Raw genomic sequence first — 27,338 nt, 5'->3', positions numbered from 1 at the left:
TGGTCCAATCCTCACATCTGTACATGACGACTGGAAACATAAGGAGCCTATAGAAGTCACTCTGGCAGCCAACAGAGAGCCCGGCACAAGTCCCCAGTAAATGTGGGCTCTGTTCACTATCACAGTTTTACTCATCATAGGGGATCCTTCATTGTCACCCCCCCCCCCAAATCGTTTATTTGCCTCCCAGGAACGTTGAGATCTCTTGCTAACTCTTTGAAGCCCTGCCCAGAAGTCTGCCCATTGTTCCCTCCTTGAAAAGTCACCTCGAAATCCCACCCCTTTTCCTTCAAGGCCAGTGTGCAGATATCCCCATTAACTTCCTCTCTGGGAACAAAACAGCCTTTTTCACCTAAGTTCAACAGGAAGGGGAGATGTCTTACCACCTTCACCCCTGCCCCCCTCCAGGCTTTCCAGTACTGAGAAAAAAGGAAGCTGCTTGCACTAGCGCTTCCTGTGGGTTGATCTGGGGACAAGGAGTGTAACAGAGGTTTGCCCTCTGAGACTCCTAGGAGACTCGCCAGCAGGCTCCATTTTCCTGAGACCCTCACTGTGGACTCCCAGGGGGTGGCATAAAATATTCCCCTACCCTTCCCTCATCCTGGGCAAGGTGTGGCCCCTGGACTGCTGCATTCTTAGCTGCAGTGACGGTTCTTCCTTCCCCTGGAGGTCCTGCCTGTTCACCGTTGCACAGCGCTTCATTAAGGGAACTTCCGCCTCCAGGCTGAGCACCATGATGCCCTCAGGGCCACCGCCCAGGGTCTACTGGACTTCGCTCATCTTTCTGCTTCTTGCCTGCTGTCAGTTGCCCACAGGTGAGGCCCAGTGAGCTGGGGAGGGCTGGAGATGGGGGGTTGCTGGGGAGGGGAAGGAGAACAGTGCACCTCACACCCTGCTGCCCAGGGCTGCGGCAACACTTCTTTGACTCAGATCTGTCAGGGGGCTTCCCAGTATCCTTGGGGAAAAATGGTGGCTCCTTAACTCAGCCTTCAGGGCTCCCTGAGGCCAGGTTCCTGCCTTTCACTTGTTCCCTGCCCCCTTCACAGCATAGACACTTACCCACCCAAACACTCAAGTGAAAGTGAAAGTGAAGTCGCTCAGTTGTGTCCGACTCTTTGCAACCCTGTGGATTGTGGCCTACCACGTTGCTCCAACCATGGGATTCTCCAGGCAAGAATACTGGAGTGGGTTGCCATTTCCTTCGCCAGGAGATCTTCCCAACCCAGGGATTGAACCCGGGTCTCCAGCACTGCAGGCAGACGCTTTACCATCTGAGCCACCACTCATGCCTGCACTTATTCGCTCCCTGCTCCATCCGGACTCATGACCTCTGCCTATGTTCTTCAGTCTGCCAGGATCCCTCTTGCCTTTCACTTGGCTAAATCCTCCTTGACCCTTTAAAAGAGACCGTAGTGGTTCCCTCCAGGAACCCTTTCCTGACTCACTTCCTCCTGGCCTCCTTCTCAACTCTCCTTGGTTCCTGATCCATCATCTGTCTTTCCCACTAAACTGAAACACCGCCGAAGGCAGAGACCTTCCTATCTTGGCTGGTGGGAGTGGGGGGGGGGTGGCGTTGAAGGATGGAACCTGCAGCTGGGTGGGCTGGGGGGCACTGGAGCCCCCAGCAGAGACTCTGTTCATGCAGGTGCCCAGGGACAGACGTACCAGTTACGAGTGGAACCGAAGGACCCAGTGGTGCCTTTTGGAAAGCCCCTTGTGGTAAACTGCAGCTTAGATTGCCCCAGCCCTGGATTAATCTCCCTGGAGACAGCCCTCTCCAAGGAGCACCACAGCAGGGGCCTGGGCTGGGCAGCCTTCCGCCTCACCAACGTGACTGGTGACACAGAGCTTCTCTGCTCTGGCCTCTGCAATAAGTCCCAGGTGGTGGGTTTCTCTAAAATCACAGTGTATGGTGAGTAGCCGTGGCTGGAGGTGGGATGGCCTTGGGCAGTGGTGGGGGTAGATGACCAATGGTGCAGAGGAGCAAGGTGGGGCTGGGGCCCTGAATTTGCACAAATGGACCAGGACACTCAGTCAGAGCTCAGAACTGGGGGTGTGTGTGTGTGAGAGAGAGAGAGACAGAGTCAGAGATAGAGGGGTACATCTCAACTGCATGCCAAAGCAGCAGCTGTGAAACCAACTCCTTTGGTTCTCAATAAGCATTTTGTATGTGTGCATGCATGCTAAGTTGCCTCAGTCGTGTCCAACTCTTTGTGATCCCATGGACTGTAGCCCACCAGGCTCCTCTGTCCATGGGATTCTCCAGACAAGAGTACTGGAGTGGGTTGCTGTGCTCTCCTCCAGGGGAATCTTCCTGACCCAGGGATCCAACCTGCATTTCTTGAGTCTCTGGTATTGGCAGGTGGGTTCTTTACCACTAATGCCACCTGGGAAGCCCAATAAGCATTTTAAAAATGATAGTTCAGGAATTCCTTGGTGGTCCAGTGGTTAGGACTCCAGGCTTTCACTGCCAAGGGCCTGGGTTCAATCTCTAGTCAAGGAACTAAAACCGTGGAACACTCTCAGTATGGCCAAAAAAAAGGACATGTCTTTTACTCAATTTTTTAAATTTCTTTTAATATAGTTATTTATTTATCTTGTTTGGCTGTTAGGTCTTAGTTGCAGCCCACGGGATCTTTCTTCGTGGTGCACAGACTCTAGCTGTGGCACGTGGGCTTCAGCAGTTGTGACATGCGGGCTCTGGAGCGCATGTGGCTCTCGGGCTTCGTTGCTCTGTGGCATAGGGAATTTTAGTTCCCCAACCAGGGATTGACCTCGTGTCCCCTGAATTGCAAGGCAGATTCTTAACCACTGGACTACCAAGGAAGTCCCTACTTTTTCTTTTTTGTGTGTGTATTTACTTATTTATTTGGCTGCACTGGGTCTTAGTTGTGGCAGGCAGGAGGTAGGACCTAGTTCCCTGACCGGGGATTGAACCCCTGTGCATTGGGAGGATGGAGTCTTAGCCACTGGACCACCAGGGAAGTCCCTTATTGCTTTTATTTTTATGACAGGTAATAAATTCATGTGGTTCCCAAATTTTAAAGTATTTAAAAAAAGCGGGGGGGGAATCAGTGTCAAGTCTCCATTTACCTAGTGTGGGCTGTGAGTGGCTGTTGTTTTTAGTGTGGACGCATAGGTGCTCACCCAAAAGCCCTTATGAAAGCCTGGGCTGGGGAGGTACACTTATGAGCCTCATTTCACAGATGAGGAAACTGAGGCTCAGTCACTTGCCAGGGTCCGTGAGCAGAGATGCCTGGAGTCCAGGTCTCAAATCCCTGCTCTTCACAGCTGAAGTCTTCCTCTCTGGACCTGATATCCCCCTGTTACCAGTTTCTTATGAATCCTTCCAGTTTCTCTGCATTTAAAAGAAGACAGGGAGTTCCTTTGCTGTCCAGTGGTTAGGACTCAGCACTTTCACTGCTAAAGGTCCAAGGTTCAGTCCCTGGTCGGGGAACTAAGATCCCACAAGCCACTTGGTGCAGCCAAAAATAAACAAACAAAAGAACCCAATAGACTAGGAAATAGCTGAGTACATCACTCAGGGTGCCTATGGTTTTGTGAGGCCTCAGAAAAGTGTAGTGTTTATCTGTAGCTGTGTGTATGCTCTTCCTGTGCGTGCACCAGTGTCTGTATTCATGGTTGTGTACCTATATGCCTGTGAGCATGTGGATCTGAGTGTCCTTATCTTCGTGTGAGTGTACTTGTATGTCTACAAATGTGTTTGTATGCTGTGTGTGCCTGCGTGTGTCTCTGGACTTGTACCTTTTAAAAATAACTTTAATTAATTAATTTATTTTTGGCTGGGCTGGGTCTGCATTGCTTCAAAAGCTTTTCTCTCGTTGTGGTGAGCAGGCCTATTCTCTGGTTGGAGTGCTCGGGCTTCTCATGGCTTCTCTTGTTGCAGAGCCCAGGCTCTAGGGTGCACAGGCTTCCGTAGTTGTAGCTTGCAGGCTCTGGAGCACAGACTCAGTAGTTGCAGTGCACAGGTTTAGCTGCTCCTTGGCATGTGGGATCTTCCCGGATCAGGGATCGAACCCATGTCTCCTGTATTGGCAGGTGGATTCTTTACCACAGAGCCACCAGGGAAGCCCCTGGATTTGTATCTCTGTGTGTGTCTGCATATGTGTGTCGGTATCTGTGCCCGCGTGTATATCTATGTGAGTACGTCTGTTTCTGAGCATGTGTGGATGTCTGGGCCAGTATGTGTCTATATGTATCTTTGTGTGTATTTCTGCACATTTGCCTATGTGTGTATCTGGGTATCCCCGTCTGTGTGACTGTGAGATAGATGCCTCTGTCCAGTGCTGTGCAGGAGCCTATTTGTCCTGGCTCACAAGAGCCCAGTGGGCTCATCTCTTCCCAACTCTGTGTAACATTGAGTGGCTTTGCCAAATCACTTCAGTCGTGTCCGACTCTGTGTGACCCCATAGACGGCAGCCCACCAGGCCCTCCCATCCCTGGTATTCTCCAGGCAAGAACACTGGAGTGGGTTGCCATTTCCTTCTCCAGTGCATGAAAGTGAAAAGTGAAAGTGAAGTCGCTCAGTCGTGTCCGACTCCCGGCAACCCCATGGACTGCAGCCCACCAGGCTCCCCCATCCATGGGATTCTCCAGGCAAGAGTACTGGAGTGGGGTGCCATTAAATCAGCCAAGAGTGGGAGTATTTACACCACAGAAATTGGCAAATACGCCATGTGGGGGCTCCCTCATCCACCATAGAGAGCCCAGGCATAATCATCATTGGCTACCATATCACTAGCCCTCGAGTGGAGGTTAAAATGCGGGCCTCCTTGTTAAATACTCTAAAATTGTACATTTGTTGTTGTTCAGTTGCTAAGTCGTTGCTGACTCCTTGCGACTCTGTGAACTGTAGCCCACCAGGCTCCTCTCTCCAGGCAAGAATACTCCTGGGGATTCTGGAGAATACTGGGGATTCTCCAGGCAAGAATACTGGAGTGGGTTGCCATTTCCTTCTCCAGGGGATCCTTCTGGGCCAGGAATCAAACCCAAATCTCTTGCATTGGCAGGCAGGTTCTTTACCACTGAGCCACCAGAGAAGCCCTGTAAATGGTTAGATGTTAAAATTTTTCCATGGTAGTCAGTCCACAGGCCTGTGACAACTTCAGAGCCAGGCTTGAGAGCTGCTCCCCCAGGGGAGGCCCAGGGTTTGGAATGTGTGCCTTTGAGGGCCACTGCAGCTGCAGCTGGGATTGGACCCAGCCTGGATCTGTTGAGTACCCCCAGAACTGTACAGAGCCCCCTCAAGAGGCTGCCCTAGGCTTTGAGCATCTGGGACAGACTGGGGAGGACTGGACCAAGCTCTGGGAAAGGCCAAGATCGGAGTCCAGGCCAGAGGCTGAAGGAGGGGTCAGGGGACTTCCTAGATCTGATGTCATGGAGGTAGGTGGGCACACAGGTCTGGAGTTTGGGAAACCCACTATCTAAGCCTGGCTCTGCCCCTTCCTGGCTGCACATCCTTGGGCAGATCACCTCACCTCGCTGGGCCTGTTTCTCTGTCCATAAAAGGGAAGAGTAATAGAGATTTCACTTGGTGTGTGAATGAAGGTAGATGACATCTGGAAAGAGGAAGGAAAACTCAAGATAAACAGGAAGTTTTATGATTACTATTAACATCATAAATGGCCATAAACTTTAGTCCTCTTCCTTGCCGTTTTTTTTCCCCCTTAACTGTGAACAGAAAAACTGATTCATTTCAATGCTTGCCAAGGTGTCCAACAAAACAGGAAATAATAATCATGATGTTAATGATAATGGGAAACACACATACTAGCACACTTGTAAGTCCAGCAGGTTTATTAACTTGAAGTTCACAGTCCTGCACTGGGCCACCCTGGGCTCCCCTCCACGGTGGGGGTTGCCAGGCTGGCTGGTAAGTTCTACTCTCCCCTTCACACGCCTCCATTCAGGGTTCCCAGAGCGTGTGGAGCTGGCACCCCTGCCCCTCTGGCAGCCGGTAGGTAAACACCTCAACCTGAGCTGTCTGGTGTTTGGCGGGGCCCCCCGGGACCACCTCTCCGTGGTGCTTCTGCGCCGGGAGGAGGAGCTGGGCCGGCAGCCCGTGGGAAAGGAGGAGCCTGCCAAGGTCACGTTCATGGTGCAGCCGAGAAGAGAGGACCATGGCACCAATTTCTCCTGTCGCTCCGAACTGGACCTGCGGTCCCAAGGACTGGAACTCTTCCAGAACACCTCGGCCCCCACGAAGCTCCGAACCTTCGGTGAGGGGAAGAACTGCAGATGGTGGGTGATGAGTGGAGCCAGAGTAAGCGTTCCCTGGCCACGGGAATTCCTGAGAATGGGGTGGCCTGGCCCTCAGGGCTTTAAGGAACACATGCCTTGGCCATTGGGCAGGGTAGCCTCAGATGGAAGGCTCACAGCCTTGGAATTTCTGAAGGCTGTGTGTGTCCTGGAAAGGGGGTGACACAGGCCGCAAGGTATCCTGGGAAAGAAGGACCCTGGTTTAGGGGGATGAATGTCATGGGGAAAAGGGATCTCCACAGCTGTGAGACCTCTTCCTGCTCACTTCTATCCTTCTTTCAAGCCATGCCCAAGACCGCCCCGCGCCTCGTTTTCCCCCGGTTCTGGGAGATGGAAACCTCCTGGCCTGTTAACTGCAGCCTGGATGGGCTGTTCCCAGCGTCGGAGGCTCATATTCAGCTGGCGCTGGGGAACCAGATGCTGAATGCCACAGTAGTGAGCCACGCGGACACGCTCACGGCCACAGCCACAGCGAAAACCGAACAGGAGGGCACCCAAGAGATTGTCTGCAACGTAACCTTGGGGGTCGAGAAGCGAGAGACCCGGGAGAACTTGTTTGCCTACAGTAAGAGGGGGCGGAGCCAAAACTGCTCAGGAGGCGAGGGGTGGGGCTGACCCGGAACGTGACTGCATGTAGTAAGAGGAAAAGTGGAAGTGTCCGACTCTTTGTGACATGGACTGTATAGTCCTTGGAATTCTCCAGGCCAGAATACTGGAGTGGGTAGCCTATCCCTTCTCCAGCGGATCTTCCCGACCCAGGAATCGAACCAGGGTCTCCTGCATTGCTGGCGGATTCTTTACCAACTGAGCTAACAGGGAAGTCCGATAGTAAAAGTAGTAGTAATAGGGGGTGGAGACAAAATAGCTCAGAAAATGAGGGGCGGGGCTGACCCAAGAGAACAAGACGGCCTCTAGTCAAAGGGGGCGTGGCACACAAGCAAAGACTAAACCTGAGACAGGAGGGGCCTGAGTAACCCGAGAGGAGCCTGAGTGCCTAAAACTGGGTGGGGTGAGGGCTGCAGAGTAGACGAAGGGGTAGTCTGGATACCCCGAGGGGAAGGACGCAGGTCCGGGCAGGGCTTTACCCAAGGGAGGTGTCTGGTCAGCAAACTCCTGGGCAATGCCCCGCCTTTAGGCTTCCAGGGACCCAGCCTGACCCTGAGTGAGTCTAACACCACCGAGGGGACCCCAGTGACTGTGACTTGCGCGGCCGGACCCCGAGTCCAGGTCACGCTGGATGGAGTTCCAGCCGCGGTACCAGGACAGCCTGCCCAGCTTCAGCTAAAGGCCACCGAGAAGGACGACAGGCGCACCTTCTTCTGCAATGCCACCCTCAAGGTGCATGGGGTGACGTTGCACCGTAATAGGAGCGTCCAGTTGCGTGTCCTGTGTGAGTAGGTCACGCTGACCTTTAATCCCTTGCTTCCTTGATTTGAGACTTGTCTCTCCCTTGCCCCATTGTCTCGGGTGTGTCTGATAATTTGGTGATCCCACAGACGGCCCCACGATTGACAGAGCTAAATGTCCCCAACGCTTGATGTGGAAAGAAAAGACTATGCATATCCTGCAGTGCCAGGCCCGGGGCAACCCGAACCCCCAGCTACAGTGTCTGCGGGAAGGCTCCAAGTTTAAGGTGCCCGTCGGGATTCCATTCCTCGTCTTGTTAAACTATAGTGGTACCTACAGCTGCCAGGCGGCCAGTTCACGGGGCCTGGACAAAATGTTAGTGATGATGGACGTTCAAGGTGAGCCTCGGCAAGGCGTATTGATCCTAGACGGGCAAGTTTAGGAGGGGTTGAGACGAGCGTATGTATTCTTCGCTTTTCCGCACAGGTCGGAACCCGGTCACTATCAACATCGCCCTGGGAGTGTTAGCGATCTTGGGCCTGGTGACTCTCGCTACAGCCTCAGTGTACGTCTTTTGGGTGCAGAGGCAACGTGATATTTACCACCTAAAGCCAAGAAGCAGCCGGTGGCGCCTCAGGTCTATATAGCCCGTGACTGTGGTAGAGGAGTTATCCTGAGCTCAGTGATACTGAGCAAAGACGACAGGGGCTTGGCTGTATCTATCTTCGAATCTGAATAAAGGCTTTAAAATCCTTACTCTGTGGCTTGATTCCATCTCGCAGCTTCGCGAGTCTATTGAGTGACATCGCGATAGCGGAAAAGGGCGGAGCCTGTAGTGCCCAGACAGGGCTTGAACACCGAGAGGCGGGCCGGGCCTTACCCAATGGCCTGAAGGAGTCGAGGGGAGGCGGGGCTCCTCTTGGCCAATCGGCGGGCGCGCCCTCGTTGCCGCTCTATGCCGCTCCGCCCCGGCTCGCTGGTCCCAGAAGGCGCCGGGTTTCCCAAGATGGCGGCCGACGTGTCCGTTACTCACCGGCCGCCGCTGAGCCCCGAGGCTGGGGCCGAGGTTGAGGCTGGTGATGCCGCGGAGCGCCGGGCGCCTGAAGAAGAACTGCCGCTGCTAGATCCAGAGGAGATCCGGAAACGCCTGGAACACACCGAACGCCAGTTCCGCAACCGCCGCAAGATACTGATCCGGGGCCTCCCGGGGGACGTGACCAACCAGGTATGGGGGGGGCGCCGTGTGGGAGCGTGGCGGGAAATACCACCGTGCGCGTGCGCGGGGGGAACCGGGCGACACCAACGGTGGCATGCCCGGGGGTGGGGGTCGTCGGCGGTGAGTCCACGCGGGATCGGGAGAGACCAAAAGCGGGACGTAGGGGGTCGGAGATGGAGGGAGAAACCAACTTTGGACTGAGGGAGGACGTTGCTAGGGGCGACCAGAGGCTTGGAAGGAGCCAAGTGGTTGAAGGGGGCGGGGAATGGAAGGGGGCGGGCAGCTTTGGCCTTGTTGGGGGGATAGTGAATGAACAGCCAGATTGGGACAGTGGAATCAGGGACGCCAGTTGGTTCCTGCTCTAGCATGGAGTGGTGGGATCTCATATCCATAAGCTTCATGATTGACTAGAATGTGCCTTTCCATAGCAAGCGTTTTTGAATTCCTTTTAGGGGTAGATTGGAAGTTAAGGCAGCCCCAGGGGTCCTTTTTCCTCAAAAGCCTCAGGATTAATTTCGAAAAATGGAGTCATCTCCTGTCCCCATGCCACAGACCTGCAGAGAAGGAAGGGGCATTGTTCCATGTAGCCCTCCTTGGCTGATCCTTGGTAATCCAGGGGTGCCCTTCTCTTGGCGCCAAATGGGGCAGGACTTCCCAGTGCTCTTTGGACCCAGGAAGATTGAACCTAGTCTGCCCTGCCCTTCAGCAATGGAATGGGTTCTTTGTCCCTCCTGTGGAGAATCCCTGCTCCCTGGCCCCTCCAGCACACCTGCCACTGGCTCTCTCTGCCCATGGGTGGTGGGACCCTAGGAGTGTTGGGAGGGGTGTGACTTGGGGACAGATCTGAGACAGGTGTTTATAGAGTCAGTCATCCTCCTACTGCCCACCATCTCCCAGCTGGAAACGTTTCTTATCTCCTGCAGGGTGCACAGTGTGTCTGGCAGTAAAAGGCCCCAGAGCCTCGCCTCCGCAGCTGGCTTGCAGGAAGCTGTCAGTAGGAGGGAATGGGGAGGCACGTGAAGTCACACAATGTGGGCTTATTAAGTACACAGGGTCCCCAGTCAGGTACCCAGGGTTGGCATTCCCACTGCTGTGCCCTGACCAGCTGCTTGAACTTTGACAATTTCCTTCACCTCTCTGAACCTCCAGTTTCCTCATCTACAAAATGGACATGTTAATGCTCAATTTGCAGGGTTGTTGGAAAGAGTCAGTCTTGCAAACTGAGGTTCAGACGGGTTAAACAACTTCCCTGTGGGCAGAGCTGGGTCTTGAACTCAGACTGACCTGACTCTCTAATAAGAGCGTGTTGTGTTGGTTAAAAGCATGGGTTCTACAGCTGAGCTCTGCCTCCCAGCCCTGCCAGGTATGGCTGCAATGGCCTTGGGCAAGCAACTGCTCTGAAACTGTTTTCTCACTTGTAAAATGGGGCTGGTGATTGACCTGCCTCATAGCTGGTCCACGTGAATGTGCCGCTGGGTTGCTCTCTTCATTTCTCCGTGATTCCCTGTCCTTTGGCTTGTCTCCACAGGAGGTGCACGACCTGCTCAGAGACTATGAGCTCAAGTACTGCTTTGTGGACAAGTACAAAGGGACAGGTTTGTGGGACCCTGGGGTGGGGTGAGGGGGGGCTAGTGGCAGGTGATGACAGTCCCTGAAGCTGGAGAGTCCTGGCCCAGTGTCTCCTGAACTTCAGGCCCAACGTTCAGCAGAGAGAGGGGGTCCATGAACCAGATGGGAGCCAAGGGATTGGAAGGGCACCAGTTATTCTGGAGGACTTGAAGATCAGACAGGCCTGGGGGACTGGCCGGCAGAGGGAATGTTTGGGATGGGGTCCCCAGTACCCAGGTATCTGCTGGGTAGCCTGGAAGAGAAACAGCAAGGATGCCCCACGATGGGCACCCAAGATGAGGGACAGATGGGGCAACAGTCTGTCCTGCCCTGGGTCTAGGAGACATGTCTGCCGAAGTGACGGCCTCCCTCTGGCCTCTCTGCCTCCACGATTTCATGCCCCTGCCTGCCTTCCCCTAGGCAGCCAGCTCTGATATGATTGCAAATCTGATCAAACCTGGTCCTAATCCTGATCATGCTTCTGTCTCCTCACAACCTGTCTGAGCTCCTCCTGATATTACCTTGCAAAGAGGTACCTCAGCCTTACCATCTCTTCAGGTGCGTAAGGTTCCAGGCTGTTCCCTGTGTTTTTAATGTCTCTTCCATTCAGGGCAGCTCCTCCCAGTGCCCAAGCACACCTCGTACCCCATCATAGCACTGACCACCCTAAGCTGTCCTACTGACCCGCTCGCCTGCCTCCACGCGGTCGTCATTTCTATGGGAACAGGGACTGGTCTTGGCCCCCAGCATGGAGGATGTCTGTGTCCACCAGGCGTTGTGCCAGGTGTTAAACCTGTCAGGGCCGTTGCCTGCAGTCTGTAACATGGACGAGAAGGAGCTGAGGATAGGCGACCTCTCGAGGCCTACCTGGTGGACTAGGGTTGTGGGTAAGATTTTGGGCCCCAGAGGCTGAGAGTCCTGGGTTCTTGTCCTGGTTTGTCCTCACTGTTTGGCCACAGGCAAGTGACTTACCCTCCCGAGCTTCAGTTTTCTCACCAACAAATTGGACATGGCCTGTTGGAGTTGGCTGTGAAGCCAAAAGCATTAAAACATCTTAAAAACTGTGGGTGCCTGGGAGGCAGCCTGCCGGGGTTCAAGTCCAGGCTTCTCCAGTGAGCAGGGCACTGCCCTGTGCCCATTTCCTTGCTGGAAAGATAGTGGTTGTGAGGAGGAAGTTATTCCCATTTGACAAAGGAGGAAACAGACTTCAGAGCCACTCAGAGGCTGGCGTTGAAACCCAGGATCCAGGGACCACATGGGTAACCACTACCACATGGCATATCTTATAGAAAAAACCAAACTTTTTGGACAACACAGTAGTTCTTAGGATGGGGCAGGCCCCCAGTGCGTGAGCATCACCATGGGTTGTAAGGAGCAAGCCTGGAGGAGCCAGGCAACACTGGCTGTTGTTGCTTATAGCTGGCGACTATTCCAATCCGCTGGTGCCCATGATGTCCTGGTGGTTCAGTATTCCTGAGGTCACCTGTGGTTTAGAGGGAGGTGGGTGTGGGTGGGCATGGGGTAGAGGTGCAGGCCCTCGGGGGGCCCCACTGACCCCATGCTCCCACCTGCCGCAGCCTTTGTGACGCTGCTGAATGGGGAGCAGGCGGAGGCTGCCATCAGCACCTTCCACCAGAGCCGCCTGCGGGAGCGGGAGCTCTCGGTGCAGCTGCAGCCCACGGACGCCCTGCTCTGCGTGGCCAACCTGCCCCCCAGTCTCACGCAGCAGCAGTTTGAGGAGCTGGTGCGGCCCTTCGGCAGCCTGGAGCGCTGCTTCCTGGTCTACAGTGAGCGCACTGGTCACTCCAAGGGCTACGGCTTCGCCGAGTACATGAAGAAGGACTCGGCCGCCCGCGCCAAGTCAGACCTGTTGGGCAAGCCCCTGGGCCCACGCACCCTCTACGTGCACTGGACAGATGCCGGGCAGCTGACACCTGCCCTGCTCCACTCGCGCTGCCTCTGTGTTGACCGCCTGCCACCCGGCTTCAGTGATGTAGATGCCCTGCGCCGGGCGCTGTCAGCCGTCCACACTCCCACCTTCTGCCAGGTAAGCCCGGTGCCCGGTGCAGGGACCTGGGGAGCAGATGCGAAGCCCAGAGCACCTCGGAGGGGCCTTGTGGGTCACCTGCTCTCTCCAGTCTTTTGGGTTCCTTTCAGTAAGGCAGCGGTGAGGCCACTTTGAATGGTGTTCTTGTTAGAAAGGCCATGTGGTACAGTGGGTGACCGCCCAGCTAGGAGCCAGATGGCTGGGGTTCAGATCCCTGCGCACCCTCTGACGACTTGCTTGACCTCCCCCTGAAAAATGCAAACAAGGCTACTTTTGTAAAAAAAAAAAAAAATGCTTTGAGTCACACATGGCCAGATCCCAGCCCTGCCCTGTGGCCCCAGACAGGTCACTCACTCTGAGTCTTGGTTTCCTTCCTACCCTTGTAAGTAGAGGTTCGGCCCGCATGCAGTGGTTTAGGAAAACAATCCCTGGTTCATTCCGGTCTCACTTGTCAGGCCCTTCTGTAAGGGTGCCTAGCCCTGTGACAGGTGCAGTGGGGCGAGAATAGGCCAGGGCCAGCTTTCAGAGAGCCCCCAGGCCCCCAGAGTGGACATGTCTTCAGCACACACTGGGCTTAACTACTCTCTCTCCACCCTGCCCATAACGGCCCAGAGGGGCAGGAGTCACCTGTGCTTTCAGGTGGGGACACACTGAAGATAAAGGGGGAGATCAGTTGACACATCTCAGGACAGACAGCCAGGGTGGGCAGAGGCAGCCCAGGAAGCCCAGGCCACCCTGGAGGAGGCTGGGATATGGGCTCAGAGCCCAGGTCTGCTGCTGTGGGTGTTGGTAGGAACCCCACTCCTTGCTTGCTGCTGCTTTTGCCGCACGCCTACTGTGTGCCAGGCCCTGGATGGGACTCAGGACACAGGTGACATACTTACAATCAGCAGCCACTGACTAGAGATTGAAGGCGGCAAGGCCATGACCAGTTACAGGTTCTCTCTCTGGGTGTGGCTGTCCCCATCTCAGAACGGATCTGGTCCTGCTTTGTGACTGGGTTATTTTGAATGGTTGCTCACTCATTCCCCCGCTATCTGCTGAATCCCTGGCCAGGAGGTGACTGCCTCCAAGGAGCCCAGTCACACAGGGCATCCTTGTTGAACAGAGCCTGAGCTTGGGAGTTAACCAGGTCAAAGTCTGAGCCTCCATCTGCCTATTTAGGAGCCACACGGCCTCAGTTGCCCTTTGACCCCTTTCTGTATTCATCAGATGAGATGGATGTGATTGTGAGAAGCAGCCCATCCGGGCCTTGGTGCAGGGCCTGACCGGCAGCAAAGGTGAAGTGTTCACTAGAGGTGGGCTGAAGGCCAACTTGCCCTGCCTAGGCCAGTGGGCACTAGTCCCCCACCCATAGCCACCTTACCCAGTGGATCCAGCTGATGGTCTCATCTTACAGATGAGGAAACCAGGGGCCATGGATGGGCACTTGCAGTGACCTCCCCAAGCTGGCCAGAAAGAGATGGACTGGGAGTCACGATCAGGCAGCTGACCCAGGGCCCACGCTCTTAACTGGGCACCCCTGCCTCCCCTAAGGGAGTTTGCTGCCCATGTCGGGGGTGTTTTATTTCCGACACGATTAAGAGGAGAACGTGAAGGAAAGCCCATAGCAGCCTAGTCTGGCTCACTCTGTCATTTATCGACAGGTCAATTTATGTGTGTGTGTGTGTATATATATATATATATATATATATATATATATATATATATATATATGGATATATATATGGCTTCCCAGGTGTCTCAGTGGTAAAGAACCTGCATGCCAAGCAAGAGAGGCAACTTCCATCCCTGGGTAGAGAAGATCCCCTGGAGACGGAAATGGCAACTCACTCCAGTATTCTTGTCTGGGAAATCCCATGGACAGAGGAGCCTGACGGGCTATAATCCATAGGGTCGCAAAAGAGTCGGACACAATTTAGCAACTAAACAACAAACAAATATACCTGTCGTTTGTATTTATTCATTAAAAAATTTTTTTTTTGGCTGCACAGAACTAGTGAGATCCTAGTTCACTACTGACCAGGGATCAAACCCTTGCCCCCCTGTAGTGGAAGTTCAGAGCCCTGACTACCAGGGAAGTCCCTACATATTTTTTTAATATAAATTTATCTATTTTAATTGGAAGCTAGTTACTTTACAATATTGTATTGGTTTTGCCATATATCAACATGAATCTGCCTCGGGTGTACACGTGTTCCCCATCCTGAAACCCCCTCTTCCCTCCCCATGTCCCTACATATCTTAATTGGTTCATTTTGTTGCAAAGTTGCTTAAAAAACTATGAGTGCTATGTAGTAGTGTTAGTTGCTCAGTCATGTCCGACTCTTTGCGACCCCATGGACTGTAACCCGCTAGGCTCCTCTGTCCATGGAATTCTCCAGGCAAGGATACTGGGGGGTAACCATCTCCAGGGGATCTTTCCAACTCAGGGATTGAACTGGAGTCTCCCGAATTGCAGGGAGTTACTTCACCTGCAAAGTGGGTGTGCCGAGACCACCTATATCTGCGGTGCAGTGAAACAGCACCTGTGGCCCCTGGCCCATGGGCGTGTGGGGCGCAGCCAGATGCTCTCCCAGGACCTGCCCACCCTGGGACAGCCCTGGATAAGTGTCTAGCAGCCACAATGCCCTGAAAACCAAGAGTCTTGTTATCTGAGCTAAACTGACGTGAGGTCATCTGTGGCCTTCCTCTTTGCATCTTGCTGCCAAGCTATTCTCAAGCTTGATTTCCAGGGTGCCCCAGAACCCCATGGAGGTGACTGATACATAACATAGGGTATGTTTGGCTCCCTCTTCTCATCTCCAAAACAGCCTCAATCCTGGAACATAGGGACTTCTTTGGTGGTCCAGTGGTTAAGATGCTGTGCTTCCAGTGCAAGGGGTGTGGGTTTGATCCCTGATTAGGACTAAGATCCCATATGCTGTGCAGCGTAGCTAATAAAATTTTAAAAAGGCCTGGAACACATCCTCCCCTAGGATCGAGGGCTGAGGGCCTGAAGCACCAAATGACTGCTGTTAAGGCAGGTGAAGGGGCCTCTGATTACATCTCTATTTCTGCCACACACTGGCTGTGTGACCCCACCCTGCTGGCCAGCACTACCAGCCTTAAACCCGAGCTCAGTGGCTATCTGCCTCACCATCAGACTGTGTGCCCTTCCCAGCTGCACTTGTAGCATCCTCGGCCTGAGGCGTGCAGTTGGGCTGAACTCCAGAGCTACCTGCTTCTACCACCAGCCCGTCCTCTCCAGGCTCTGCAGCGTGTACTCCGGAAACCCAGGCAATGTCCCCAAGAGGCACTGGCACAAGGCCTGGTGCCTCTGACCAGTGGGAAGCCTGGCTCTGCCCTCCCACCAGCAGTGTGACCTTGAACATGCTGACCTCTCTGAGCTTCAGTTGTCCCCTCGGAATAATGGGCAGGATACAGCCTCCCAGGGCTGTTGACAGGTTCGATGAGTTAACACAGGAACTGGGCACTGGGCAGCACAGGGCCCAGAGTCCATTCTCTCTCTGCGGGTTACTGTCATCAGAATCCTCATCTGGTCACGGCTGTCGCTTCAGCTGATGGTGGTCACTGCCACCCTGGTGCTCACAACTGCCTCTCCCCTCCACAGCTGGCATATGGCCAGGACGGGCAGCTGAAGGGCTTTGCTGTGCTGGAGTACGAGACGGCAGAGATGGCAGAGGAGGCCCAGCAGCGGGCAGACGGCCTGGCCCTGGGAGGCAGCCATCTGCGCGTCTCCTTCTGCGCCCCCGGGCCCCCTGGCCGCAGCATGCTGGCCGCTCTCATTGCTGCCCAGGCCACGGTGAGTGTGTGCTGGGGGGGTGGGTGCCCCAGAGGAGGGGCATGGGGGAGCCAAGGAGTTAGGCAGGGCTCTGAACTGCCCCTCTGATCTCTCTGCAGGCCCTCAATCGGGGCAAAGGGCTCCTGCCAGAGCCCAACATCCTGCAGCTGCTCAACAACCTGGGGCCCTCCGCTTCCCTCCAGCTGCTGCTCAATCCCCTGCTCCACGGCGGTGCGGGTGGCAAGCAGGGTAAGGCGAGGGAGGCCCAGCATTCTCAGAACTGGGCACCTCCCTGGACTCTTGCTGTCTCAGCTCCGAGTGACATGAGCCCACAAAGAGGGTCTGGGATGACACTCCCCAAGGGAGCTGGTGCCCTGAGTCCCTTGCAAGGGGGCAGGGTCATGGAGGAGGGACTGTCCTTCCCTGGGGGGTGAGGGGGGAGCTCATCACCCAGGCTGTTTCTTGGGGTATGTCAGTTGTCCTCATGTTCTCAATGGGCCTGGCACTGTGTTTCCTTGGCAGGTGGGGGTGGGGGGGGTTCCACCCTGGGACCACTTCATTTTCTGGGTCTCCCCCTAGGCCTCCTGGGCGCGCCCCCAGCCATGCCGCTGCTCAACGGGCCTGCCCTGTCCACAGCACTGCTGCAGCTTGCCCTCCAGACCCAGAGTCAGAAGGTAACCTCAGGCCTGTAAGCCACAGGCTCCCTCCTCACACACATCCCGAGGCCCCTCATGATTCCATTTCCAACACTGCTTCTTCTGCCAACCGGTAGCTTACCATCTACCAGCTGTGGGCCCTCGGACTGTGTCCCTGGGGGCCTGGTTCGCAAGTGCTCAGGAAGTGACACAGTGAAAGCCGAGGCCCCACAGGGGAATAGAGGGGCCTCTTGTCCCCACTCCCTCAACACGCACACGGAAAAACTGACCTACCACACACAGGTGGCGCTAGTGGTAAAGAACCCAGCTGCCAATGCAAGAGACTTAAGAGACGCGGGTTCAGTCCCTGGGCGAGGAAGAGCCCCTGGAGGAGGGCACGGCAGCCCACTCCAGGATTCTTGCCTGGAGAATCCCATGGACAGAGGAACCTGGCGGGCTGCAGCCCTTAATGTCACAGAGTCAGACAGGACTGAAACGACAGCACACACACAGAAACACACACACAGAAACACACACCACCCTGTCCAGTTGGGGGCAAGTCAGTGGCTTGGGTGTGTCTGATGGTAACTGACAGGTGAGGCTGTGGGCATGACCTGTTGTGTGAATAAGAATGACTGAATCTACGTGTGGCTGTCACACACTAAATCTCCAATCAGGGTGGTTGTGTGTGTTAGACCCTGTGCGTCTGTGATAATCAGCAAGGGGACTAGGTGTGAACCGGTGGCCATCACTGTGTGAATTGCTGACAGTAACTGACTGGGTGACAGGCTTTGACCCGCTGAGCGTGGCCCATGTTCCTGGGGTCTCCCCAGCACCTGGGCAGGCCCTGGCATGCAGGAGGCCCTCAGTCACTGTTGGCGAGTGGGTAATGGCCAGGGTGTCACAGACATTGGGAGATGCCCTGTGTGTCTGCCTGTGATTGGCTGTGGGCTGGGCCTGTGACCCCCCCGTCTCATCTCCAGCTCACTATCCTCTGTCCCTAGAAACCTGGGATCTTGGGAGACTCTCCTCTGGGCACTCTCCAGCCTGGGGCCCAGCCAGCCAACCCCCTCCTCGGGGAGCTGTCTGCAGGTAATGCCAACTCCCTCTTCCCCATCTCTCTGGGCTTCATCCCACTTCCCCTTCCTTCTCCTCCCTGGGTGTGGTACATTCCCAGTTGTGCAGCTCTGGGCAAGTGACCTAACCTGTCTTGAGTCCCAACCTGTCAGTTGAGCACATGGTGCCCGCCTCCTTGGGGAGCCACGGATGTCCTGGAAGTTGATGGACTTCGAGAATGCTGCTCAGTGTCCAAAACTTAGTGGCCCTGGTCCAAGCAGAGGCTCGCAGGCCCCAGAAGAAGGGGTCCTGTGTGGTTGGGCTGCTGACACCCTTCTTCTCTCTGTAGGAGGGGGCCTGCCCCCTGAGCTGCCACCCCGGCGAGGGAAGCCACCACCCCTGCTGCCGCCACTGCTCGGCCCCTCTGGGGGTGACCGGGAACCCATGGGCCTGGGTCCTCCAGCACCCCAGCTTACTCCACCCCCCGCCCCCGTGGGGCTCCGAGGTGCAGGCCTCAGAGGCCTCCAGAAAGACAGCGGGCCTCTGCCAACACCCCCTGGGGTAAGGCCCCACTCAGTGCCCAGCCATCGCCCCAGCCTCCTGCCCTGTGGGCTCTCCACTGCCAGGAGCCCTCATGAATCTAGCCCTCCCACCACAGGTCTCTCTGCTGGGGGAGCCCCCCAAGGACTTCCGGATCCCCCTGAATCCCTACCTGAACCTACACAGCCTGCTCCCAGCCAGCAACCTGGCGGGTAAGGAGGCCCGGGGCTGGGGAGGCGCTGGGAGAAGCCGCCGCCCAGCTGAGGGCCCCCTGCCTCACCCCCCAGCCCCCGGAGGCGGTGGTGGAGGTGGCAGCAGCAGCAAAGCCTTCCAGCTCAAGTCCCGCCTGCTCAGCCCCCTCTCCAGCGCCCGCCTACCCCCCGAACCAGGGCTGCCCGACAGCTATGGCTTCGAATACCCCTCAGTAAGTATATGCGGCCACCCTGGGGGCAGCCCTCCCAAAGGCCCTGTGTGCCGAGAGCATGTCATTCTCCAGTCCGACATCTAATACTGACTGCTGGGCTGGGCTGAGTGCATGGGAGACAGGAGGGAACATGCCAGACGTGGTCCCTGCGCTCAAGTCTCTTGTCTGTTTGTCTCTGCGCATCATCAAACCCTGCTTCCTGTCAGTCAGTCTTTCTCTCCCAAGAGGCCTGTGGCCACACGTCTGCTTCTCCGTAACAGATGAGGGCTCAGCCTCCTCTCTGTCTGTCTGTCCTTCTCACTGCTCCCCTCTGCAGTCCCCATCTCGGTCCCTGGAGAACTGCTCCTTCTACGGTTCTGACTTCTAAGCCAGATGTTGCAGACTGGCCATATGTGTTGTGTTTGGCCCACACTGGATTTAAAAAAAAAAAAGAGATAAATGCCAGTGACAAAATACTGAGACCACAAGAGTTTGCACCTGGGTGCCCTGCTTGCCTTAAAAGACTCCAAGCTCCTGCCTCACACCTTCACAGCTCTCTGGGTTCCAGGTGCAGCCACCCCCTGGGACCAGGCACCACTTCTGTGTCACTGCCCCACCCTGCTTGCTGAGTTTGCCCCAGGCACTAGAGTCTGGCCCCTCCTGGAGGAGGCAGACTTCCCCAGTGACAGCTGTGCTGTGGAACTGAATTTAGGTGAGGTTGGTTATAGACACACCCCCGCCCCCTGCACTCAACATGCTTCTCCCACTCTCATTCAGGATGTGGGACCTCGGCGGCTCTTCTCCCACCCACGGGAGCCAACCCTTGGGCCTCACGGACCCAGCCGACACAGAGTAAGAGCCTCCCTGTCCATCCCACCTCCTGGATGTATCAGTTAGCTCATGCTGCATAAGAAGCAGTCCCAGTACTTTGTGACTTAGAACAGAAAATATTTTATTATTCTCACTCGCGGGGGGTGGGGGGGGCAGTTATTTGTAGTCACCAGGCAGTTCAGCTGGGTCGTGGGGGTTCGCAGTGGCTTCCTTCATGTGTCTGGCAGTCAGTAGGCTGGAGATGCAGCCCCGGCTGCAGTGACTTCCCTGTTCCACTTGGGCCTCATCCTGCAGCTAGCCAGCCTGTGCTCATGCATGTGGTAGTGGTCCCGGGGTTCCCCGGAGGAGGAAGGGCCCGCTGGCCCCTCTGCTGGCATTGTCACACACTCTCCTAGGCGCCAGAGCCCAGACTTGTTTGGGGGACCTCCCAAAGTGGGTGGCACGGCAGTGACCTGCCTTACTGAGCCGGCCTCCTTTCTGCAGATGTCCCCCCCACCCGGTGGCTTTGGCGATCGGGGCGGTGGAGGTGGCGCCGGGCCTCTCTCCCACCTCTATGCGGGCTCCCCCACGTCCTGCTTCACCAGCGGCCTGCAGGCTGGCCTCAGGCAGAGCCACCTTAACAAGGTGAGGTGACCCCCCCACCCCACCCCCCACCCCACCCCACCCCACCCCGCCCACTGAGAACGAGGCCCCTGGGGCAACTAGCATGCATGGGGCCCCGGGGGCCTTCAGTGTCATGGCCAGGGGGGTGGCAGGGGTCAGTTTTGCTCAGGGCTGAGCTAAAACAGGCTGTCCTCCTCAAGCCTTATGTCTTGCATGTAGTACTGCCCAGGCTTCTGGGCCTCTCACTTCCTACCCCAGCAGCCTAGGGTGTGGGTGATATAGCCCCAACCCACAGATGAAGAAACTGAGGCCCAGAAGGATGACATAATCAGCCCCCAGTCTCAGAGCTCATAACTGGCAGCGGCAGGATTTCAACATGAAACCCTCGCCTCTGCTCCAGGGGCTGCTTCCTCTCCCATCCCACATCTCCCATTTCTCCCAGGTGGTTGGCTCCTCCCCACTGGGCTCCGGAGAAGGGCTCCTGGGCCTCGGCCCTGGGCCCAATGGCCACAGCCACTTGCTGAAGGTACAGGCAGGGGGTGGGGACCCTCAGGGCTGGGGAGTGGTGGCCCCTGGGTGGCCCCCGACCCACCAGCCCTTCCCCTCTGTCTCCAGACCCCACTGGGTGGACAGAAACGCAGCTTCGCCCACCTGCTGCCCTCACCTGAGCCCAGTCCAGAAGGCAGCTATGTGGGCCAGCACTCCCAGGGCCTTGGTGGCCACTACGCAGATTCCTACCTGAAGCGCAAGAGGATTTTCTAAAGGGCCAAGTGCTGGAGATGCTCAAAGACCTGCACCAAATCGCTTTGGGGTTTTCTGGTGTTTTGTTGTTAGTTTTCTTTTCCTTTGGGTAATAGAAAAATCTCTGAAAGACTTTGCTGACCAACCAGCAGGAGCCCAAGGAGTGCGGGGGGCATCTGGGAGCACTCTGCACCTCTGGCCTGCTCCCAGCATGGAAACCCTGCAGCCTTAAGAGGGAGGGGCACCAGCCTGCTCTCTCTCCCCTCCCCCCTGCCACTGTGTCCGCCTGTGTCCATCTCTCTGGGAGTCCCCTCCTGCCTCGTTGCTCCTGTATCTTGGCCTTTCGAGTGCCTTGGAGGTTTCCCTGACCTCCCGTGAGGATCAGAGACTGTCCCCCCTTTTCTAACTTTGACAATTGACTTCAGTTTCCTTTTCTAATTTTTATTATTTTTAAACAGTCCAGGATGTTCCCTCCCTCCCCCCTCAGCTCTGATTCCTTCAAGGCCCAGCATGTCTGGGCCTCCATTCCATACTTTCCGGTTTAAAGTGGCTCAGCCCTTTTTTGTTTCTCCCACACTTGTTGCAGGCATGGCTGTCTCTTGCCCTGGCCTGCCCTCTCTGGCCTGTACCCCAGCTCCAGGTCCCCTGCTCCCTACCATAGTCCCCTTGCCTTCTGATGCCTTAAAAGCCAGGCCCCAGACCCCGCCGGCCAGAGCCTCTCAGATGCTGAGCTCCGGAAGCTTGACTCAGGACCAAATGGCTCTGGCCTGGGGATTGGGCCCTTCTACCCAAGGTCCCCGATTGTGGGGACAGTAGAAGGCCAAAGTTTTGGTCTTGGCAAACCGGTCCCACCAGCCCTTTCTGCCCAGGCCTAGGTGCGGGGTGGGCTTTCTCTGCCAGCTTAACCCAGTTTCCCTGCTGTCCTACTGTCTGTCGGGCATTGTGCATCTCACTGAGCCTCTGTCCTCTCCCCCATGTTGAAGATGAGCCCTGCCTTGTCATCCCCAAGCCAGATCACCCAGAGCTGGCCTCCCTATGGCCCAGTGCTGGAAAATAAGACAAGGTGCAGATAAACTCTGCCCCTTCCCACCAGCAGGACCTGTTAGCCTGAGGTGACCCTGGGAGGTGACCCTGGGCCATGACCCTGGCCAGCTGGGCCACCCAGCTCCCCTCCCCTGACTCGGCGTCCACATCCACTCCGGGGGGCTGTCTCCTCCCCAATCTCACACAAACCTTTGCTGAATTAAAGTTTGTAAGTAAATGGTTTTAAAGAAAGCAGATCCGGCTGGTTCTTGGGACAATGTGCCTGGGTGGGAGGTCTGGGATAGCCCTGCAGGTCTTGGCTCATTCGAGCCTGTGCACTGCCCTCCCACTTTGGCAGCCTCCCCTGGACTCGCCTCCTTCCCGTGCAGCGACGCCAAAAAAAGAAAAGGCGCTTGTATTCGGGTAATTACAGGGCCGTCGCTTCTAAACGCGCCAAGGCGCATGCTTAGTCTCTGGTCACGTGATGCCTGTCATGGCCGCCTCCGTGGCCTGGGGAGGTGTGAATGCTGGGTTCCTGCTGCGGGCTGCCAGAGGTGCCTGGTGGAGCCGACCTGGAGGCTTTTGGGGGTCCGGGGAGGCGGCGGCGCCAGCGATAGCCAGGAAATTCCGGGCGACAGGTACCTGGGGAGCCTCGGCTGGGCATCGTTAACCCATCGTACGTCAGCTGTGCCGGGCACGGCAGCTCACCCAACCGTGTTTTCCAGGCTCGTGCCCGGCGGGGGAGGAAGAAGCCGGCGGCCCCGAGCGGCCCGGGGACGTGTGAGTGTGGGAGCCAAGTTCCCCGTTAATAATAGCACGGGGTTCCTCCGGTCCCCACGTTGCCATACAGCCTCATCCCTGTGTCCCCCCTTCTGCATCACCCTATTTCCATGTCCCGTCAAACCCCAAGCATGAGTTCCTAAGCCTATATTCCACCTGGCCCCTGCGCCCATCATCCAGTTGAGGCATCTGCACTCTCATCTGTCCCCAGGGTGAACGTGGTGTTCGTGGACAGGTCAGGCCAACGGATTCCGGTGAGCGGCAGAGTCGGGGACAATGTTCTCCACCTGGCCCAGCGCCATGGGTTGGATCTGGAAGGTGGGAGCCGGGCATAGGGAATTGGAGATATCTTTATTCATTTGTTTAAAAAACCCACAAGTGAGATAGGATTCTCCACTACTTAATCTTGCACGGCTTCCCACCCAGCATGGTTTACTTCAGACTCCTCACCAGGATCTCATCCCCTGCTCTCATAATCTTTATTCATTCAGCAGTTATTTATTGAGCATTTAGTAGAGGTTCCTAAAACTCCTGCCTGCCAGGAGCTTGTATTTTCTTCCTTTTTCCTTCCTCTTTTCTAGCCACACTGACTTGCTTGCCGTTCCTCAAATAGCCAAGTTCATGCCTGCCTCAGGGCCTTCGCGTTTGGTGTTCCATCGAAAGTGCTTTCCCACCAGACCTTCTGGCTCATCATCCTTCAGGTCTTGCTGTAGATGTCATCCTCCTGACAATCGTGTCCCTCTCGGCCCGGCTGCAGTCCCCATGCCCCAGTAACTGTTCTTATCAGCGTGCCGTATTGTCTGCATAGCACTTCTCATTGTTTTGTTTCCTTCTTTGTCGTTTCTCCCCAAAATGAAGTCAGAAACCGTGTTTGCCTGTTCACACTCATCTGTTGCCTGTCACGGTATTTAGATGTAACAGGTATTAAATCAGTATTTGCTAAAGGAAGGATAATAATAGCAGACGTTACTTTAAGCCCCTTACCACATTTTGACTGATTGAATCTATTTCATGACAACATTATGCAATAGGCGAGAATGTTATCCTGTTTTATAGGTGAGGAAACAGCCTCAGGTTGAGCAGACCTGGTCCAAGGTCAAGTAAGTGGCAAAACTAGATTCAAACCCAGCCTATCTTAGCCACTAATCTGTGCTACTCTTCTGTGAATATTGAACACATACTGTGTGCCAGGTAGCAATGTAAAAAAGCAGATAAGGCCCTTGTCATTTCACACCAGTTTCAGCCTAATAGGGACAATAATCCCATGCATAAACATGTAATTATATCATGAGCAACTAGGAGAGTGGTCTTTTCAAAAGTATATAGTGTTGGGTGTATGGATGTATGCATGGCATGAGTACATGCTCAGTTGTGTTGGACTCTCTGCAACCCCATGGACTCCTCTATCCATGGAATTTTGCAGGCAAGAATACTGGAGTGGGTTGCCGTTTCCTACTCCAGAGGGTCTTCCTGACCCAGGGATCAAACCCACATCTCTTGCATCTCCTGCATTGGCAGGCGGATTCTTTACCATTGCACCACCTGAGAAGCCCCGGTGTATATAATAATGAGCTGATTTAATCATTAGACAGTGGTTGGGGGAGGGGGATGAATTGGGAGCAGTCCTGGCAGACCTACCTTAAGTTCTGTTCTGGAATCCAGTGGCTGGCAGTTCATGACAAAGATTAGAACATGGGTTTTTGAAGCACGTGGCCTGTGTTCAGATTTTTCTGTTGCCAGCTGTGTGACCCTGAGCAAGTTACTTACCATCTTTCAGCCTCCTCATCTATAAAGTAGGATAATTTAGTTCCTATCTCACCGGGTTGCTGTGAAGATTAAGCAGATTTCACGTGTGTAATACCTGGCACGTGGTTGGTGTGCAGTGAGTAGTTGGAATGATTATATTAGGTTTATCTCTGTCTCATGTGGTAAGTACGTTAACGAGCTGGGAGAGAGGGCTGAGAAAGACACCTGGGGATGACTTGAGTTTTGAGGCCCAGACTGTTTCTCCAGACAGGGAAGGTGGGCAAGTTAGTCACTGCAGCCCACGAGGGAGGGTCTGCTGGGTCAGAAAGCTGTCTTGCAGCTCCACCCTCATGGTCCGACCTGTCTGGAAGAGGAAGGAGAATTCTGTCCTCTTTACTTAGAACAAGTATCTCTCAAGGCATCTACAACCTCCCAGGCTCAGTGCTGAATGCAGAAAAAAGAGGCAGGTTGACAGAGCACAGGAAAACCCAGAAATGATGGTGGTAACTTCAGATTGTGATAAATGCTGTCCAGAAATTTTTAAAGAGATAACAAGAGTTGGGGGAAGGACAAGAAATAGGAGATGGGAACTTGGAGGATAACTGAGTAGTGCCCCAAGACAAAAAGGACCTAGCTATGGAAGGACTGGAGAGAATAGCATCCCAGATCAAGAGTATGCCAAGTGCAAAGGTCCTGTGGTAGGGGCTGAGCTCGGCATGGAGGAATTGAGCGAGGGGGCTGGGGTGGCTGAAGTAGGTGAGTGCAGTGAGGTGAGAGAATCTCAAGGACTGAGGTAACGAGTTTGGATTTTATTCTATCTATGAAAACCCTTTGGAAGAGGATATTATCCGGAAGCACAGTGCCCAGTGCTCAGTCAGAAGCTTGGGAATGTGTCCGGGGGAAGCAGGAAACCCTCGACTCTGTACCTTTTACCCCTTTATTTCCTGACCCCTTCTCCTGTTGCAGCACTAGATGCTGAGTGAGTCAGTCCCTCCTTCAGGAGCATCAGGCAGCCCAGCAAAGTGGCAGGGTCTCAGCAAGGGTTCACAGACTACAGGGAACCTGTCTGGCCTGTCCCCTCTCAGCTACACTGAAGTCCAGTCCACCCTCGTTAATGGTGCCAGGTACCCAGCCTGGTCATCAGCCTGCTGGAGAGTTTGGGGGGAACCCTGAAGTCCGTTTGCAAAACCTGTGTGCAGATCAGCAACAGTCAGCCAAGTCAGTGACAGGGTGGAGGATGCACAGAGTGGGCCTGCAGGCCTGGGAGGAAGAAATGAGAGTCACACGGTAAAACAAAGAGATTCACCGGATTCCTTCGTAGTCCAGTTGTTTTCATTGCCATAGACCTGGGTTTGATCACTGATCGGGAACTAAGATCCCACAAGCCTCAGGGTGTAGCTCCCTACCCCACCCCCCAAAAAAATAAGAAACAAAGGGATTTTTTTTTTAAGCCCTTCTCTGAATGGCGCTTGCCCAAGAACAGTCCCTCACCAATGGTCCCTCACTTGCCGCTCCCAGGGGCCTGCGAAGCTTCCTTGGCGTGCTCCACCTGCCACGTGTATGTGAGTGAAGACCACCTGGACCTTCTGCCACCTCCTGATGAGAGGTGAGCAGGGTGGCCCCTCCCAGCTCTGAGCTGCAAGGCTTGGTTGCTGAGCCTCGGCATTTCGGGATCCACCCAGGCCATAGCAGAAGGCAGCCCCAGCTTTTCTCTCCCCTCCTGCTGCTGGCGGGAGAGCTTCCCTTCTGGCCCCTAACCCTGGATCCATTAACAACTACTGCCGCCTTTTACTCCAGGGAGGACGACATGCTGGATATGGCCCCTCTCCTCCAAGAGAACTCCCGGCTGGGCTGCCAGATCGTGCTGACTCCTGAGCTGGAAGGGGCCGAATTCACCCTGCCCAAGATCACCAGGAACTTCTATGTGGATGGCCACGTCCCCAAGCCCCACTGACTCAGGCAGCTGGACGGTCCCAGACACTGACGGCCGCAGGGCCAGGACTGGAAGAACACAGCCAAGATGCCAGCCCAGCCCGGAGCGCGGACAGATCGGAGAGGGATGGCGGAAGCACCCAGAAAGTCAAAACCCTTGCTTCAGAGAGATCCCATGTCCCAGCTCCGGTGGGGTCAGGGCCCCTAATGGGGCCGCCTCAACCAAGCTCCTGAGAATGGGGGTGTGGATAGGGGTGGAATCTAATTGGAGCGATAATAAAACTGTCTCACAGATATCTGGCATCTTGAGCGTCCTTGGGGTTGGTGGGGGTGGGTGCAGGCTCTGGGATCTACAGCTGCATCTTCCAGACCTCCCCAGCTTTCCCCTACCACGGCGGTTGATGGGCCAGCGGGAAACTGAGGCAGAGAGGTCTGAAGCAGAGGTTCCGTGAGCCAGAGGATCAGCATGGCAAGGCCCCGCCCCGCCGTCGCGGAGGGATTTGGAGGGCCCCAGGCCGCCGTTGGCCACAAGGGGTAATCACATAGTCTGAGCAGAGTCGGAAGGGAGAGAGGGACCCAGGCGGGCCTGAGGGTGGAGTCTTGGAAGCCCGTGCCCAACATCACCCGCTAGAGGCGCCCAATCCTACTGGCCCCGCCCCCCGCCCCCCCAGGTGGAGCCCCTTGCACCCTCAGCCAGAAGCGCCCCCCCACGCAGGTGGGGCTCATCAAGTGGGCCCGGCGTGGGAGGGGCCAAGCGAGATTTGGGA

General features: G+C 55.5%; 3 protein-coding genes across 8 annotated transcripts; all 3 read left to right on the top strand.

Annotated features, from left to right (window-relative positions):
* The first annotated feature begins 276 nt into the window (after positions 1 to 276).
* On the top strand, positions 277 to 8,382 carry ICAM3 (intercellular adhesion molecule 3). 2 transcript variants are annotated; one of them, XM_069591032.1, is made up of 7 exons: positions 277 to 815; positions 1,646 to 1,912; positions 5,931 to 6,239; positions 6,563 to 6,844; positions 7,415 to 7,669; positions 7,776 to 8,024; positions 8,113 to 8,382. In XM_069591032.1, exons 1-7 carry the CDS (start codon positions 734 to 736, stop codon positions 8,271 to 8,273), a joined length of 1,605 nt encoding a protein of 534 aa, XP_069447133.1. In that variant the 5' UTR covers positions 277 to 733; the 3' UTR covers positions 8,274 to 8,382. The 2 variants fall into 2 exon arrangements, with proteins under 2 accessions (XP_069447133.1, XP_069447134.1); XM_069591033.1 differs by lacking the exon at positions 1,646 to 1,912 and having other exon boundaries at positions 285 to 815.
* A 216-nt stretch (positions 8,383 to 8,598) lies between these two features.
* On the top strand, positions 8,599 to 22,365 carry RAVER1 (ribonucleoprotein, PTB binding 1). 4 transcript variants are annotated; one of them, XM_069591029.2, is made up of 14 exons: positions 8,599 to 8,851; positions 10,371 to 10,437; positions 12,028 to 12,497; positions 16,111 to 16,302; positions 16,401 to 16,530; positions 16,861 to 16,955; positions 17,921 to 18,008; positions 18,322 to 18,533; positions 18,631 to 18,724; positions 18,800 to 18,936; positions 19,693 to 19,767; positions 20,230 to 20,370; positions 20,750 to 20,875; positions 20,965 to 22,365. In XM_069591029.2, the coding sequence occupies exons 1-14, from the start codon at positions 8,633 to 8,635 to the stop codon at positions 21,109 to 21,111; spliced, it is 2,193 nt and encodes a 730-aa protein (XP_069447130.2). In that variant the 5' UTR covers positions 8,599 to 8,632; the 3' UTR covers positions 21,112 to 22,365. The 4 variants fall into 4 exon arrangements, with proteins under 4 accessions (XP_069447130.2, XP_069447128.2, XP_069447131.2 ...); XM_069591030.2 differs by having other exon boundaries at positions 8,600 to 8,851; positions 20,792 to 20,875; XM_069591027.2 differs by having other exon boundaries at positions 18,631 to 18,936.
* FDX2 (ferredoxin 2) lies at positions 22,351 to 26,865 on the top strand. Of its 2 annotated transcripts, none has more exons than XM_069591034.1 (5): positions 22,351 to 22,751; positions 22,839 to 22,893; positions 23,105 to 23,147; positions 26,158 to 26,245; positions 26,437 to 26,865. In XM_069591034.1, exons 1-5 carry the CDS (start codon positions 22,351 to 22,353, stop codon positions 26,591 to 26,593), a joined length of 744 nt encoding a protein of 247 aa, XP_069447135.1. In that variant the 3' UTR covers positions 26,594 to 26,865. The 2 variants fall into 2 exon arrangements, with proteins under 2 accessions (XP_069447135.1, XP_069447136.1); XM_069591035.1 differs by having other exon boundaries at positions 22,528 to 22,751; positions 23,105 to 23,211.
* Positions 26,866 to 27,338: the final 473 nt, after the last annotated feature.

This window comes from Ovis canadensis, chromosome 5 (assembly GCF_042477335.2).
Source record: "Ovis canadensis isolate MfBH-ARS-UI-01 breed Bighorn chromosome 5, ARS-UI_OviCan_v2, whole genome shotgun sequence".
Lineage (NCBI taxonomy): Eukaryota > Metazoa > Chordata > Mammalia > Artiodactyla > Bovidae > Ovis > Ovis canadensis.
Note: the sequence above shows the minus strand (reverse complement) of the source record. Positions and strands in the feature narration are given on the sequence as shown.

Bases quoted from the DNA above. Each gene is read 5' to 3' on its own strand.
- ICAM3 (XM_069591032.1), top strand. From the start codon at position 734: ATGATGCCCTCAGGGCCACCGCCCAGGGTCTACTGGACTTCGCTCATC. The intron at 816-1,645 runs GTGAGGCCCAGT...CTGTTCATGCAG, and splicing joins CTGCTGTCAGTTGCCCACAG to GTGCCCAGGGACAGACGTAC. The intron at 7,670-7,775 runs GTGAGTAGGTCA...GTGATCCCACAG, and splicing joins CGTCCAGTTGCGTGTCCTGT to ACGGCCCCACGATTGACAGA.
- RAVER1 (XM_069591027.2), top strand. From the start codon at position 8,633: ATGGCGGCCGACGTGTCCGTTACTCACCGGCCGCCGCTGAGCCCCGAG. The intron at 16,531-16,860 runs GTAAGGCGAGGG...GTCTCCCCCTAG, and splicing joins CGGTGCGGGTGGCAAGCAGG to GCCTCCTGGGCGCGCCCCCA. The intron at 19,768-20,229 runs GTAAGAGCCTCC...TCCTTTCTGCAG, and splicing joins ACGGACCCAGCCGACACAGA to ATGTCCCCCCCACCCGGTGG.
- FDX2 (XM_069591034.1), top strand. From the start codon at position 22,351: ATGGTTTTAAAGAAAGCAGATCCGGCTGGTTCTTGGGACAATGTGCCT. The intron at 22,752-22,838 runs GTACCTGGGGAG...CGTGTTTTCCAG, and splicing joins CAGGAAATTCCGGGCGACAG to GCTCGTGCCCGGCGGGGGAG. The intron at 22,894-23,104 runs GTGAGTGTGGGA...ATCTGTCCCCAG, and splicing joins CCCGAGCGGCCCGGGGACGT to GGTGAACGTGGTGTTCGTGG.